This window comes from Nerophis ophidion, linkage group LG02 (genome assembly GCF_033978795.1).
Source record: "Nerophis ophidion isolate RoL-2023_Sa linkage group LG02, RoL_Noph_v1.0, whole genome shotgun sequence".
NCBI lineage: Eukaryota > Metazoa > Chordata > Actinopteri > Syngnathiformes > Syngnathidae > Nerophis > Nerophis ophidion.
The window spans coordinates 28135153-28150842 of NC_084612.1; the positions used below are offsets into that span (position 1 = coordinate 28135153).

Below are 15690 nucleotides of genomic sequence, written 5' to 3' on the forward strand. Positions count from 1 at the left end.
TGGTCAGCTTTAGGGGCATGTAGAGTTGGGTGTCATCAGCATAACAGTGAAAGCTAATACCGTATTTGCGTATGATGTCACCTAGCGGCAGCATGTAGATGCTGAAGAGTGCAGGGCCAACGACCGAACCCTGGGGAACTCCACACGTTACCTTAACATAGTTCGAGCTCACATTGTTATGGGAGACGCACTGCACCCTGTCAGTAAGATAAGAGTTAAACCAAGACAGGGCTAAGTCTGACATACCAATTCGTGTTTTGATACGTTCTAATGAAATATTATGATTGACGGTATCGAAAGCAGCGCTAAGATCGAGGAGCAGCAACATAGATGACGCATCAGAATCCATCGTTAGCAATAGATCATTAGTCATTTTTGCGAGGGCTGTCTCCGTGGAGTGATTTGCCCTGAAACCGGATTGAAAGGTTTCACATAGATTGTTAGACGCTAAGTGTTCATTTAACTGCTCCACAACAATTTTTTCGAGGATTTTTGAAATAAAGGGAAGGTGAGACACCGGTCGGTAGTTAACCATGAGGTCAGGATCGAGGTTAGATCTTTTAAGAAGAGGATGAATAACCGCTTTTTTGAATGCTAGGGGAACAGTGCCCGAGGAAAGTGATAAGTTTATAATATTTAGCACTGATGGACCAGATAATGCAAAGAGCTCCTTGATCAGTTTCCCAGGAAGTGGGTCAAGTAAACATGTTGTTTGTTTTATTCCATATACACGTTGTAACAATTCCTCTAATGGTATTTCCTCAAAACAAGATAAACTATTTTGGAGGGCAGTATCCGCCGTATATACAATCGTGTCAGTGTTAATAGAACCCAGTTGTAGCTGGGACGCATTGTCTATAATCTCCTTTCTAATGACTTCAATTTTCTTACTAAAGAATTGCATAAAGTCATCAGCTGAGTGGGTGGAGCTACTGGAAGGAGTCCCTTGTTGGGTTAGCGATGCTACCGTACTATACAAAAATTTAGGATCGTTTTTATTACGGTGGATGAGATTTGAGTAATATTTAGCTTTAGCTAAGGTAAGCATGCGTTTATAAGTTATTAAACCATCACTCCATGCTTGATGGTGCACCTCAAGTTTAGTCGTGCGCCATTTGCGTTCCAGCTTTCTACATAATAATTTCTGAGCTCTAGTTTCTTCTGTAAACCATGGGGTACGCTTTTTTGGAGCCTTTTTTAACTTTAGCGGTGCTATGTTCTCAATGGTTTCGCGCAGGGCGTCGCTAAAGTTGTTATTGAGGTTATCAATAGAGCCCACATACTTTGGGAATGGTGCCATTACCGAGGGCAGTAGGTCAGCAAGAGATGTCGTTGTGGCCGTATTAATGTTGCGGCTGCTATAGCAGTTATTATTATAATTAGTTAGACAAACATGCGTCTGAACCTCGAATTTTATAAGGTAATGATCGGACAATACTTTAGTATACGGGAGTATCGTAACTTTGGAAATGGTGATACCCCTGACAAGCACTAGGTCTATCGTATTACCGTTGCGATGCGTGGGTTCATTTATTATTTGTGTGAGACCACAGCTATCAATTATAGTCTGGAGCGCTACGCACGGTGGGTCCGATGGGGTATTCATATGGATATTAAAGTCCCCCATTATGATTATATTATCGGCGTGTGTCACTAGATCAGCAATGAACTCTGAGAATTCATTGATAAAGTCCGAATAGGGCCCTGGGGGGCGGTAGATAACAGCCAGGTGTAGAGGCAGTGGTGTGACAGACCTCATAGTAAGCACCTCAAACAATTTATATTTATTATTTATGTTAGGACTAAGGTTAAAGTTTTCATTGTACATTAGTGCGACCCCCCCACACTTTTTAAGTGGACGGGCAATATGCGCATGTGTAAAGTTAGGAGGACATGCCTCGTTTAGTGCAAAAAAGTTGTTTGGTTTAAGCCAGGTTTCGCTGAGACCGATGACGTTAAGATTGTTGTCTCTGATGATATCATTAACTAACAACGTTTTGGGAGACAATGATCTTATGTTTAAAAAACCTATATTATAGGTAGTGGGCTGTTTTAGGGAATTTTTGATCAAATTATCCGTAGTAGCAATATTAATAATGGGTTTATTATGCCCAGTGCATTTAGTATAATTACGACCATATCTAGGAATTGATACGACGGGAATTTTCCGATTGTTTGTTTGTTGCTTTGATAAACTGCACGCATCATAGTTAGCCACCTCAGTAGAACACATGTCCAACTCTGAAACACTCAAAGCAGAAAAAACTTGTTCTAATTTAACTGACTCCTTACCCAGACCAGTAGTCTCGCATCTTCCATTTAAATCCGGCTTCAGGATGGAGTGAAGTGGTGTTCTGTGGGGATTAGCCTTCTGCTTTGTTTTTAGCCCCGCTCGACATCCGCGTTTCCGATCACACCGCTGGCGTCTGCTCCGTAGACGGCCCCCGCTGCTACTATACTCCCCTGCTTCACAGGCCGCTGGATGTAGCCGCCGAAGTAGTCCCGTGCTAGTTAGCAGGTCTAGCAAGCACGCGTCTATCAGTCCAAAACGGCCCGATATGTCCACATCCAGAAGTGTCTGGCGGTCGTACGTGATCACGGAGTGACGACGATGTGAGCCAGCCATGAAGTTTGCAGAATTGTCCGGTATTTCTGCCAAACGTTCCATTATTAGCAGGAGATCCTCGATGTTGCAGCCCTTCCGGGCGCCGCCATCTTGGATTTTTAATATGGGTTGAAATTGATTTGCAAATCATTGTATTCCGTTTATATTTACATCCAACACAATTTCCCAACTCATATGGAAACGGAGTTTGTATACGAGGAAACCAACAAGTGACTCCAAATGACTTTCCTGCAATTTTTTTTCCCTCCGGTCACTCTTACACACACTCTTACACACGCATCCACTTACACACACACACACACACACACACACACACACACACACACACACACACACACACACACACACACAAATGGTTTAGAAAGAAACAGCCGAGACAGAGACACACTGGGAAAAAGTCACCCAAAGGTTTTGCACGTGAGCAAACAACAGAGGATGAGTTATATTTTTTTAGATGTCATTTGATTTATCGAAAACAACGACAACAACATGTTGTATTGTGTACTGCATTACAATTCTGTAGTCAAGTTTTCATTTAAAGCCATTATTTAGTATACGGTCCTGCAAAATGTATGATCTGTGGCAAATACAAGAAACACAACGTTATCTCTTTCAGGTCTTTATTGTAGACTGCCAACATGAGATAGAGAGAGAGAGGGAGCCAGGAACGTTCACAACATGCACTTTTCAAGTGGTTTCCCAAAACGCAAACCACACCCCTTCTCTGAGTGTGAGCATGGTCCTAGTGCCCGCCACACAGGCCCCCGCCCCCGAACACCCAGACTGCAAATTATGGGGAAAACATAACAGGGGGCCTCACTCGCCTGCCGCAACGGGTAAAACCTCCATCCCGAGGGGGAGCGGGTGTACCCTGTGGGGAAATACCAATATCAGGGCCCTGTGGAGGCGGAGGACATCCAACCCTAACAGATTTCGGAGGGGGACTTGGCCAGGCAGCACTTCATCACCTGCAACACAATGCACCGGTTTAATTCTGTCCAAAGAAACGCATTCCCTGCGCCCGACCATATCCAGCACAAAAACCTTAGGACCGCGTTCCTGAACCCTGAATGGGCCATCATAAGGGGGTTGGAGGGGCGAACGGTGGGCATCGTGACGTACAAAAAAGAAACGGGCATTTTTAAGCTCCGATGGCACAAACAATTTAGAGAAACAGTGGTGGACCGGGCCAGGAGCCAAGGACTCCCTCGGCCAAAAGGGAAACGATCGCGGGGCACCAACCTCAGGTAAAAATTCACCCGGAACGCGGAGTGATTAACCGAACACCAATTTAGCGGGGGCCGCAGCGAGATCCTCTTTAGGGGCCGAGCGCAACCTGAGCATAACCCAAGCAAAACGGTCAACCCAATAGCTATCCACGAGCGCCGCACGCAGAGCCGCCTTAAGCGACCGGTGAAAACGTTCACATAAGCCGTTAGCCTGGGGATGGTAGGCTGTAGTACGGTGCACCTGCACACCCAATGACTGCGCCAACGTTGACCAAAGCTCCAACACGAATTGGGACGGCGTGCCAAAACGCGCAACCCATGCCGACAGAAACGCACAGGCAACGTCTACAGAGAGAGTGGAGGAAAGAGGAACCGCTTCTGGCCATCTGATAGTACGATCTACCATCGTTAGCAAGTGTGTATAACCCTGCGACAGAGGGAGGGAGGCAATTAAGTCTTCATGCACGTGGTCAAACCACCTGACCGGAATCGTAAATGGTTCGAGGGCCGCCTTAGTGTGCCGGTGGACTTTAGCCCGCTGACATGCCACGCATGCATCTACCCACCGCCTACCATCCTTCCTAAGGCCAGCCCAAACAGACTTGGCACCAACCAACTTGACGGAAACCCGAACGCCAGGGTGCGACATGGAGTGAGTGTATTGCGTCAAAAACCCGGCCTACCGGGACGACAGGCCGATGGCGGCCAGTGGACACATCACAAAAGAGGGCGGGACCGCCATCCTGCACCACCACCTCCTTGAGCACAAGCGCCGTACCCTCAGCTTTGAGTGCGCGGATACCGGGGTCGTCGGGCTGGTCAGCGGCCATTCCCGAAAAATTGAAACCGAGCTGCACGGGGCACACGAGTACGCGTGAGAGACAATCAGCCACAGGGTTGGCCTTACCGGCCACATGCTAAATGTCCGTAGTGAACTCAGAGATGGACGACAAGTGATGCTGCTGACAGGCTAACCAAGGCTACGTGACCTTTGACATGGCAAACGTCAGGGGTTTGTGGTTAACAAAAGCCGTGAAAGATTGACCCTCCAATAGAAAATGAAAATGGCGTGTCGCGAGATACAGTGCTAACAATTCTCGGTCAAATACACTGTACTTCCGCTCGTTAACTTGCAGTTTGCGACTGAAGAATGCAAGGGGCTGCCACACATTCGCCACCCGCTGCTCAACCACAGCATCCAAGGCGACATCAGATGCATCCGTCGTCAAAGCCACGGGTGCCGTGGAAACAGGGTGGGCGAAAAGAGCAGCCCCTGCGAGCACAGATTTAGCCCTCTGAAAAGCTTGGACCTACTGAGGAATTTATTCGAGGGAATCGTTAGCCTTTTTGTTACGTAGGGCACTATAAAGAGGCTGCAGGAGGTGGGCAGCGCGCGGAAGGAACCGATTATAAAAATTGATCATGCCCAAAAACTCATGTAGAGCTTTGACAGTGGAGTGACGAGGAAAATCCGCCACCACCTGCACCTTCGAAGGCAAAGGAATCGCACCCTACGACGAAATACGGTGACCTAAAAAATTAATCTCCAACAGCCCAAACTAACATTTAGAAGGATTTACGATAAGGTCGTGCTCGTCAAGACGTTTGAACACCTGTGTTAAGTGTGACTGGTGCTCCTCAGCTGAAGGACTCGCCACCAAAATATCGTCAGGATAAACAAATACAAAATCGAGCCCGCGCAACACTGAGTCCATTAATCTTTGAAAGGTTTGTGCTGCCCCCTTCAGGCCAAAAGGCATACGCAGGAACTCAAAAAGCCCAAACGGGGTTATTGCTGCGGTCTTGGGCAGGTCCTCGGCGTGCACCGGGACCTGGTGATAATCCCGAACTAGGTCTACCTTCAAAAAAATGGCGGCACCAGCCAGGCGCGCCGAAAAGTCCTGGATGTGCGGAATAGGGTAGCGGTCGTGCGTTGTGATGTTATTAAGGCGGCGAAAATCCCCACAAGGGTGCCATGAACCGGGCTATTAGAACGCCTAACGATGCCTAAACACTCCAGAGTAGCAAACTCCTCCATAGCGGTGGGCGCGCAAAAACTGGTGGACCCACCGTGGGAATGAAATGTTCAACGCCGTGTTTGCTGTCCTCGGTGGAAAAAGCGGGAGTGGTTAACGACGGAAAATCCGCCAGCAAACGCTGAAAAACGTCACCATATACCAAATAATTAGCATGCCTTAATATTCCAAGTCCCCCTGCCTTACATGTAAAAGTTGAAAAAGACACAGCATCAATCAATCGGCAGTTAGCAACATCAACAAGCAGTCCATTAGCACACAGAAAATCCGCGCTAATAATGGGGACCGCGATGACGGCGATGATAAAATCCCACTGGAAATTATGTCCATGGAAGGACACAGTCACCAACCTGGAGCCGAAAGTGTCGATTGATGAGCCGTTGGCGGCATTCAGCAGTGGCCCACGGCCACCCGTCGCCTTGTCCGTGTCCGTGGCAGGTAGGAGGCTGACTTGTGAACCGGAGTCCACCAGGAAACGTTTCCTCGACGACGAGTCAGCGATGAAAAGCAGCTCACATGCATCGCCAGAGCCCACAGCCGCTACTGAACGCCGGCGTTGGAGTTTCCCCTGGGCCGTGAAGGAGCATGGAGTGACACACCGCCGGGCTTTAGCGGCAAAACGTTGATGGAAGAAGCACTGGCCTGTTGTTTGCTTTTTCCGGGTAGTGACTCCCGCCACTACCGCTGGGTCCGCGTTCTCCGTCGTCTGCAGCGGGGGTGCTTCCACGCTCTGCACGGCAAACCGCTTGGAAGCCACAAGCACCCGGTCAGCTTCTTCAGCCAAGCCCCGGTAATCGCCGCACGGGCCACCGGTGGAAGCCGTCGCAAAAAAAGGTGTGGGAAAATTAACCCGCCCTCTTCAGATCCCAGCAGCGACAGCATACTGTCCATCAAATCCACGGCGGTGCCATCGCCCAAACCCGGCAGGGAAAGAAGTCTATCTGCCCTCTCAGTGTCAGTAAGCGTAAACCTCCAAAGCAGGAGATTCTTGAGGGCGGCGTATTTGCCGCTCTGTGGAGGGTTCCGCAAAAGCTGCATAGCGCGGCGAGTAGTCGCCCAGTCAAGGGCCGTCACCACCAAGTGATACTGGGAGTCGTCGCCGTCGATTCCCCGCAGGTTGAAAAATGACTCTGTGCTGGAACCATGATGCCGGGTCGCTCTGCCAGAACTCCGGAAGCTTGCAGTTTGCTGGACTAGCAGGTTGCAGGAGCTGGGGAGACATGGCCGATGGAGACACCGCTTCTGTTTGAGACATAGTCGGGGTCACCAATGTGGCAAATGGTCTTTATTGTGGACTGCAGACATGAGAGAGAGAGAGAGAGCCAGGAACGTTCACAACATGCACTTTTTAAGTGTTTTCCCAAAATGCAAACCACACCCCTTCTCTGAGTGTGAGCATGGTCCTAGTGCCTGCCATAGATCTGAAAAGGATTGTGAAGCACTGGTTCCTCTCTCTCTTCTTACTTCTATGTTTATTTTATCAAAGATGATCTCCGCAGGAGCAGTGGCCATGTGATTAAGCACACTTATGCCTTGGCTGGGAATCAAACCCCTTGCCACGCTTGACTGTGCTGCATCTCAGTATAGCTCTTATTAAACACCCACCTGCACAGCATGCAACGCAGACTATTCTTTTAAACTGAGCCACAACAATGGACGGCATCATTTAACAACAGCAACAACAAAAATACTTATTTTAAAAAGTCCCACACTAATTATACTCTTTTAGATACTAGTGTCTGAGATCTTCAGCAGACGTGTGTGGGTGTGTGTGTGTGTGTGTGTGTGTGTGTATGCTGCTTCTCACCCCTTGCCTGGAGTTATTTTAGGAGCGATATGTGATAAGTGTGCTTCTGCCTTTCTGGACTCAAACATAAGTCTCCATCTGTGGAGAAGCAAGAGTGTGCTTTAATTAAAACACACTTCTAGACATCGACCGACATACTTTGCTCATGTCATAAAAGCGGTCGTAAAAAAACAGTAATGCAATTTAATATGTAATTGTTCTATCTTCCAGGATAACGTGGATCTGGGCGACCTGATGTTTTCTCTGTGTTACCTACCAACTGCAGGGAGGCTGACCATCACAATGATAAAGGCTCGCAACCTAAAGGCAATGGATATCACAGGGGCATCTGGTAATTAAATGTACATTTCTGTTTACCTACTCCGCAGCTCTGATTAGTGTTTTAAACTTTCTTCTTCCTTTCCAACCCTTGTAGATCCATACGTCAAGGTTTCTCTCATGTGTGACGGTCGCAGATTGAAGAAGAGGAAGACCTCTACAAAGCGGAACACTTTGAATCCGGTCTATAACGAAGCCATTGTTTTTGATGTCCAACCAGAGACCATTGAGCAGATCAGCCTGTTGGTTGCAGTCATGGATTATGACCGGTTCGAAAGCTCTGCCCTCACTCTGTCACACCCAACTGTTAATCATCTATCAGTCCCTCCAGGAGTTTGTGGGCTTTCAATTTCTGATTTCGCAGCTGCAATTTCAAAAAAAGCTTATATTTTTCAATAACATAATATCCCATTGAGATTTTCTGAATTTGTAATAATCGTTTCAAGGGGTTTTAATAACACTGACCCCAAAAAGCACAGGTTTCCAACAAATGTGACAACATATGCTGTAATTGCATCTTTAACAGTTTTCAGTCCCCCAAGGTCTTGCAGGCCTTTTTTTGAAATGCCTGAAATTTGAGAATTTCTTCCTAAAAATTGCAATGGAAAGTTTTTTTTAGGTGTTTGTTGGAACAAAATTGCAGGATAAAGAGAAAGTTGCGACACATTTCTGTGATTTTCACTCCAATTGTAAAAAGGGAATTTTGCTAAGGAAAAAGTAATCAATAAACACATTTAGGGAAATGCACCTGACCAACATGGCACACAAAAATGTTCGAAATATGGTTTATTCAGCCACATTAAAGTACACATGTACTGCTGCAAGTAAAATACTAAAATGACTCTCAGCCTTCACATGAGGTAAAAAAAACAACAACCCACCAGGCTGCACCAAACTTTTGGTGCCTTGTTGAAAGAGAAAAGTACAGTGGTGTACTTTTTGGTTTGGTTCAACTTTCTGGTATATACATTTATACTAGGGCAGCACGTGGCTCACAATAAGAAGGTCCTGGGTTTGATCCCCAGACTCTAAGTCTTTCTGTTTGGAGTTTACATGTTCTCCCCGTGATTGTTTTACTTTGCCTCTTATAACTTTCAGAAAGACAATTTTAGAGAAAAAATTCAACCTTAAAAATGATTTTAGGATTTTTTAAACACATACCTTTTTATCTTTTAAATTCCTTCCTCTTCTTTCCTGACAATTTAAAATCTAAAGCCCACCAGGCTGCACCAAACTTTTGGTGCCTTGTTGAAAGAGAAAAGTACAGTGGTGTACTTTTTGGTTTGGTTCAACTTTCTGGTATATACATTTATACTAGGGCAGCACGTGGCTCACAATAAGAAGGTCCTGGGTTTGATCCCCAGACTCTAAGTCTTTCTGTTTGGAGTTTACATGTTCTCCCCGTGACTGCGTGGGTTCCCTCCGGGCACTCCGGCTTCCTCCCAGCTCCTAAATTGGCCCTAGTGTGTGAATGTGAGTGTGAATGTTGATTGTCTATCTGTGTTGTCCCTGGAATGAGGTGGCCACTTGTGCAGCTGGGATAGGCTACAGCACCCCACAACAAGCCGCCCAGCGGTAGAAAATGGACTGTTGCATTTATACTAAAGATGAGTAAACCATACAAATAACATTAAAGGACATTTCTAAATAAATTGCACTTTGGATTGTTGGGATGTTACTAATGTCACTTCCATCTCACGTCCCCCGCCCAATGAATACTGATGGTGGTCATGCTAGCTCTGTTCTCAATGGGTACAGGTGCCATTTAGCCATTTAGTGTTATTTTCGTAACAAATTGTTTAAATCGCAAACAGGATAAATGTTTCTTCTGAGTTCCTTGGGAGGTTATCAAAAATGGCGTAAGAGTGCATGATTTGTGGAAACCGCAATGAAAAAAGTCATGCAGCTCACATTCCAGTGCAAGGGAGCAGAGTTGAAGAATGCATGAGTTTGCAGTGATCACTTCATAAAGTATTTGTTTGATATACATAATGGTATTTTTTTTTCCCCATTTGAGTATTATCTTGATATTATTTGTATTTCTTAAACACGTTTACCACGAGTGTTTCACAAAGGACGAACTCAGCTACTCTAAAAACAAGAAACCAAATGTGACCAAATGTTACGTGTAGCTCTATCGTGAACATTGATGCTTGCAATGCACTTTCTGAAAAAATTTGAACCACTCTATTGCTTGTATTCCGTCATGAGACTTCTTCCTGAAGTGAAGAGCAGTGGTGGTTGACCATGCACTGCTGGCTGTAAAACAGCCATCTTGGCTTGAACTATCTGAGTATAAAATAGGCTTGAATCTTCCTGCAAAAAGCAGATACGAGCAAAAAATGTAACTACACATTGGAAGGGATCCCTTTGCTTTATCAAAATAAGGTGTGTCAAGTGATGTCAAGGATTATACGTCGGTTGTGTTCCCAGACATATCAAACTGTTGTGTTCCAGACGCCATTGTACACGACAAAAAACATGGAAACTTGGAAAGGCATGGAGGTTTACAACTTTGTTGTGTGTTGCTGGGTCAAGGAAATTGGTTTCAAGACTTTCCCGGATAAATATGCATAATTTTTGCTCGTTTAAGGTTACATTTTAGAATGTACCTTTGACGAGTTTGACATGACCTCTGACATGTTTGTTGTTGTTGTACACTATTTCTAAGAGCAGCATGTTTTTCCCCATTTTTATCAAAATATAACTATGGATGTGAACACTGTGTTTGTGCTGAAAGCTTCATCCATGATTGTTGTCTTTGGTAAAAACTTAACTCAGGTGTTACCAACGCGCTGCCCGCCGGGACCAGATACCCCGTAAGGACCAGATGAGTAGCCCACTGGCCTGTTCTAAAAATAGCTCAAATAGCAGCACTTACCAGTGAGCTACCTTTATTTTTAAAATTGTATTTATTTACTAGCAACTGGTCTCGCTTTGCTCGACATTTTTAATTCTAAGAGAGACAAAACTCAAATAGAATTAGAAAATCCAAGAAAATATTTTAAAGACTTTATTGTTTTACTTTGCCTCTTATAACTTTCAGAAAGACAATTTTAGAGAAAAAATTCAACCTTAAAAATGATTTTAGGATTTTTTAAACACATACCTTTTTATCTTTTAAATTCCTTCCTCTTCTTTCCTGACAATTTAAAATCTAAAGCCCACCAGGCTGCACCAAACTTTTGGTGCCTTGTTGAAAGAGAAAAGTACAGTGGTGTACTTTTTGGTTTGGTTCAACTTATCTTTGTGAATCAGCCTTTTCTGACATGAACTTCATCAAGAACAAACACAGAACACGCCTTACTGATGCACATCTGCCAGACTCACTCAGAGTTGCAGTGTCAAGTTACACACCAGAGTACAACACACTAGTTAACAGCATGCAATGCCAGGCTTCGCACTAACTGACAAAGAAACAGATAACAGATTTGGTGTCCAGTTCAAAGTGAGACATGATTTATTCAAAAAATTGAGAGTTGACTTTTGTATTTTACATGAGTTATTATTTGTACAAACATGGTGCAAAGTAATTAATGAATTGTTAAAAAATGTTAGTGGCTAGCTAGTTAAAATGTGATTTCACAAGACTGTCTTTGAAGTGATCATATGAAAATGTTCAATTTGAAAAATGTTCACTTAGAGAAAATATAAAAACAAAGTGTTGCATATTGATATTTATCTGTTTCTATATGTATTTGTTGTGAGAAATCATTGAGATGATCAGTGTTTCCACAAAGATAAATATAATTACCTCCATCCATCCTTCCATTTCCTACCGCTTATTCCCTTTGGGGTTGGGGGCGGGCGCTGGTGCCTATCTCAGCTACAATCGGGCAGAAGGTGGGGTACACCCTGGACACGTTGTCACCTCATCGCAGTGACCCGGACATGACGTCAGTAAAATCAAAGTAATAGACGAGTGAATGATTGACTATCCATCAATGTAAATTAGGAAGTGAAGCCGGGGGATGATGCAGGGAAACATTTGATTGGTTAGATAGTTGCATTGCGTTTGAGTGCTGCTTGGACACATTTTATTGGTGAAAATATCGATGATTGGCCAAAGTGTGCATGGAAATTGTGCGGGGATTAGAAATAGTTGCAAGGCTGCGCATAATTTGAGTGGATTGGTTAAATGTGCGTAATTTGCTGCAATCATAATATTGCAAATGCCTGGAGGGACTGTAATCTATGTATTGTTTTCCCACTGCAGGGCCGGTTATAACTGTAAATCCGTTTTCCTCTTCATGCACAGTGTCGGCCATAATGAGGTCATTGGCGTTTGTCGGGTCGGCAATGATGCAGACAACCTGGGTCGAGACCATTGGAGTGAAATGCTTACGTATCCCCGAAAACCTGTCGCCCACTGGCATCCTCTTGTCGAGGTAAGGACTGTACTGTGTGCCGATGCAACCAGGAAGACTGACTGTTACAATTCATGATTTTTAAACATTAGCATTGTTATTATTGCTATTTAAGTCTATACTCTTGGTGTGATTGCTGGGCACATTTTGTAGTCCAACCTGAAGGGAAGTGGGTTAAAATATTTTGATTCAGGGGGGGACAGTTAGAAGTGGAAATAGATAAAAGAGGCTGCTGGAGTCTCTGCCAGGCCTGGCTTTAATTCCACAGCCCATGTCTTTGAATTAATTATCTGCAAAATGTAGGAAGACTTTTGTCAGAAGTAAAAGAGGCCATTAAGAGAACACATCACCTCATTAACTCCCTTAATGAGGTAAAGTACACTGCTGGTCAAATCTTATTGTCACTCTGAATGGTGGCAAGTGGCCCCGAATGAAGAAAATAGCAGACAGCTAAGAAGGAATGCACATTTTTTTTCTTAACAAGGACTTGCAATGCCGTAAAATTTGCGTGATGCCATGCCACTTTTCACAAAGTGGAAGAGTGTCCGTGCGCAACCCGAGGGTCCCTGGTTCAATCCCCACCTAGTACCAACCTCGTCACGTCCATTGTGTCCTTGAGCAAGACACTTCACCCTTGCTCCTGATGGGTGCTGGTTAGCGCCTTGCATGGCAGCTCCCTCCATCAGTGTGTGAATGTGTGTGTGAATGGGTAAATGTGGAAGTAGTGTCAAAGCGCTTTGAGTACCTTAAAGGTAGAAAAGCGCTATACAAGTACAACCCATTTATCATTTATTTACACTTTTCAGTCGTGTTTCCTACATCCCATTGGTCGTGAATTGTAAATGAAAAACATGAACCATCATATTATAGTATCCATAAAGTACTAGCCCACATTTCATGTTTTGTTTGTACGCGCTAGCCAGACCGAATATGTACTGTAGTTGAAATAACACGCATCACGTGATGCGTGTATCATGATAGATATTATACTGTGACTCACTCGATGGACATGGCTTGTCTCCAAATTCCAAATTTGCAGCTTTGTGTCACGCCGACCTCACTCTTTTGGCTTCCATCTGCGCCAACATTTCACCCTCTTCTTTGTGCTGGCTTCTAGAAGCAGCAGTTTCATTCTGTTTCTAAAAGATAAGGTTGTGATCTTCATTTGTTCAAAATAGAGTGGCTGTCGCCGTTGTTTGTTACCAAGTCTGTCATATGTAGAACACACACACCCTTGTATCCGGAAGTAAAAACATGAATTTGTTGCTGGCAGTCAGACGTGCGCTGCTATGGAAAAAGAAACTAATGCGCCAAAGAAGTCAGTCTCGGCATTGATTAAAATGATTAAAACACGTAAATACTGAACATATTACATATTTTTATGAACATGTCTGTTACTACATTATATATACATATACCTGCACTGTGTATACAAAAAAATTTATGGGGGTTTTGAAGTGGTTTTAGAGGGTTTCAAAGGCTACAACGGTGACTCCCATTAGCAGCTTCTTTCAAGCTTTTTATATCATCTTTAAAATCCGAATAATAATGATTGTGAACAACAGGCAAATTAAAAACAAAAAGTGTTGTTCCCCTGTAACGTTACATTATCATTGATACTCACCTTGGAGCATTGACTCAATGTAGCCCACTTATTCAATTCTATTTTTTATAAAGTATGGCTGTGGTACCGATCTTCATATAGGGTCACACTTTCTTATGGGAGATGAATTAATGAGCAATATAACACTCGAATTTACAAGCGCTTACAACTTCATATGACTGCCTCGGGTGCAAAAATATATCTATATTTTGGGAACGTAAGCTTTAATTCCCAAGCATACACTTAATCAAATCCAACAGCCTGTTATGTTATATGTACCAAATAAACACATGGATTACCATCACATTAAAAATGGAAAATACACAAATCCTTATCCAACTATATACTGTGAATGTGTTAAGACATTTATGCAGGTGAGTATAAGAAGAAATATATGGTTTACGTTTAGTTTGTGGTACCACACTTTGACATGCTGGTGAAACTCATTTACTGCATGGTCCTTGAGAAAAAGTTTTGTGTACTCACTGGGCCCCATTTAGCGATAAGTTCCTATTTTTTCCTCTTATCTTTCTTCCTAAGTTATTTTCTAAAAGGAGTCCATTCAAATTAATGATGTGTTCTTAAACAGCCAAATTGTTCCCACTTGTTGTTCTTAAGTTGCTGAATGCCAAATGGTTAGCGTGTGCGTGTCTATCATAATGTGCATATAAACACGCCCTTATTTCCCCAATATGCATATGTAAACACCTTTAATTCCATAATTTGCATAGGTAAACGCCCTTAATTCCCCCTATAAGGGCGCAATCCCGGTGGAAAAGCCAGACATCAAACACGGAGAAAACACAAACAGATTACAGACAAGACAGTCGTATTGTCCCGCCGGAGAAATACATACTGTCAAAATTTAAGTGTAAGAAAGGGGGGACCGCTAAGGCAGCCTACAGCTTTCAAATAAATATTCGTCACTTCGGGCAAATAGGTGTACATGGTAGTGGAATATGCGCTCCCTCCCCAGGGCACGATATGCGGCATCTTGCAGTAGGAGCAAAAGCATTGCCGTTGTGTGAGTTGAGTTGCAACAGGGTGTGAGAGGACTGTTGGTCTTTTAGAGAGTCACCAATCACTAAATCAACGCCTCGGTAATTGATGATAGTGTGTGTGTGTGTGTGTGTGTGTGTGTGTGTGTGTGTGTGTGTGTGTGTTAGAGATGCGCGGTCTGCGGTCTCATCCGCGGAGTCCGCGGATAAACCGTGGGTCGGGCGGTTGACATGACGAAAAAATTGATTTTAATTAGATTCGGGCGGGTGGCGGTTGAACCATCTGGAAATATTTGATATACATGGTTCTGTGATCGGTATACTTTGCCATTCAAAGTGCCATTTAAGACCCGTGTCATAAAGCGAAGAAAACAATAAGAGACGCTAATATTCTCTTGAATGACTGCCGGTAGTCACCCAGTTAATAAGTATTAGGGCATGCTATGAAGCCATTGGCTTTCCCGCCTCTTACATCATACAAGATCTGCTTGTCAGTCCAGCATCATGTTTTGTGTGGCTTCCGCGGCAACACGCACACGACTGCAAGGCATGCTGGGTGACACAGAGTACACTAATGGTTGTGATATAAACAATTTTACCCACTCTTAGTAATATGCGCCACGCTGTGAAGCCACACCAATTAAGAACGACAAACACATTTCGGGAGAACATCCTCACAGTGACACAACATAAACGCAACACAACA

At 44.2% G+C, this 15690-nt stretch overlaps 2 protein-coding genes across 2 annotated transcripts in view; one reads left to right on the forward strand and one right to left on the reverse strand.

The window, feature by feature from the left end:
• The window catches only part of syt9a (synaptotagmin IXa), a 111543-nt gene that overhangs the window by 79963 nt on the left and 15890 nt on the right, over window positions 1-15690 (forward strand). The window contains exons 4-6 of the mRNA XM_061880712.1: window positions 7909-8029; window positions 8114-8285; window positions 12275-12404. Of these exons, the coding sequence (XP_061736696.1) occupies window positions 7909-8029; window positions 8114-8285; window positions 12275-12404 (423 nt within the window). The remainder of the gene's footprint in view (window positions 1-7908; window positions 8030-8113; window positions 8286-12274; window positions 12405-15690) is intronic.
• LOC133538861 (uncharacterized) overlaps window positions 3240-15690 on the reverse strand; it is a 40869-nt gene continuing 28418 nt past the window's right edge. Inside the window, exon 4 of the mRNA XM_061880724.1 lies at window positions 3240-7133. Coding sequence (XP_061736708.1) covers window positions 6570-7133 — 564 coding nt within the window. The 3' untranslated portion in view covers window positions 3240-6569. The remainder of the gene's footprint in view (window positions 7134-15690) is intronic.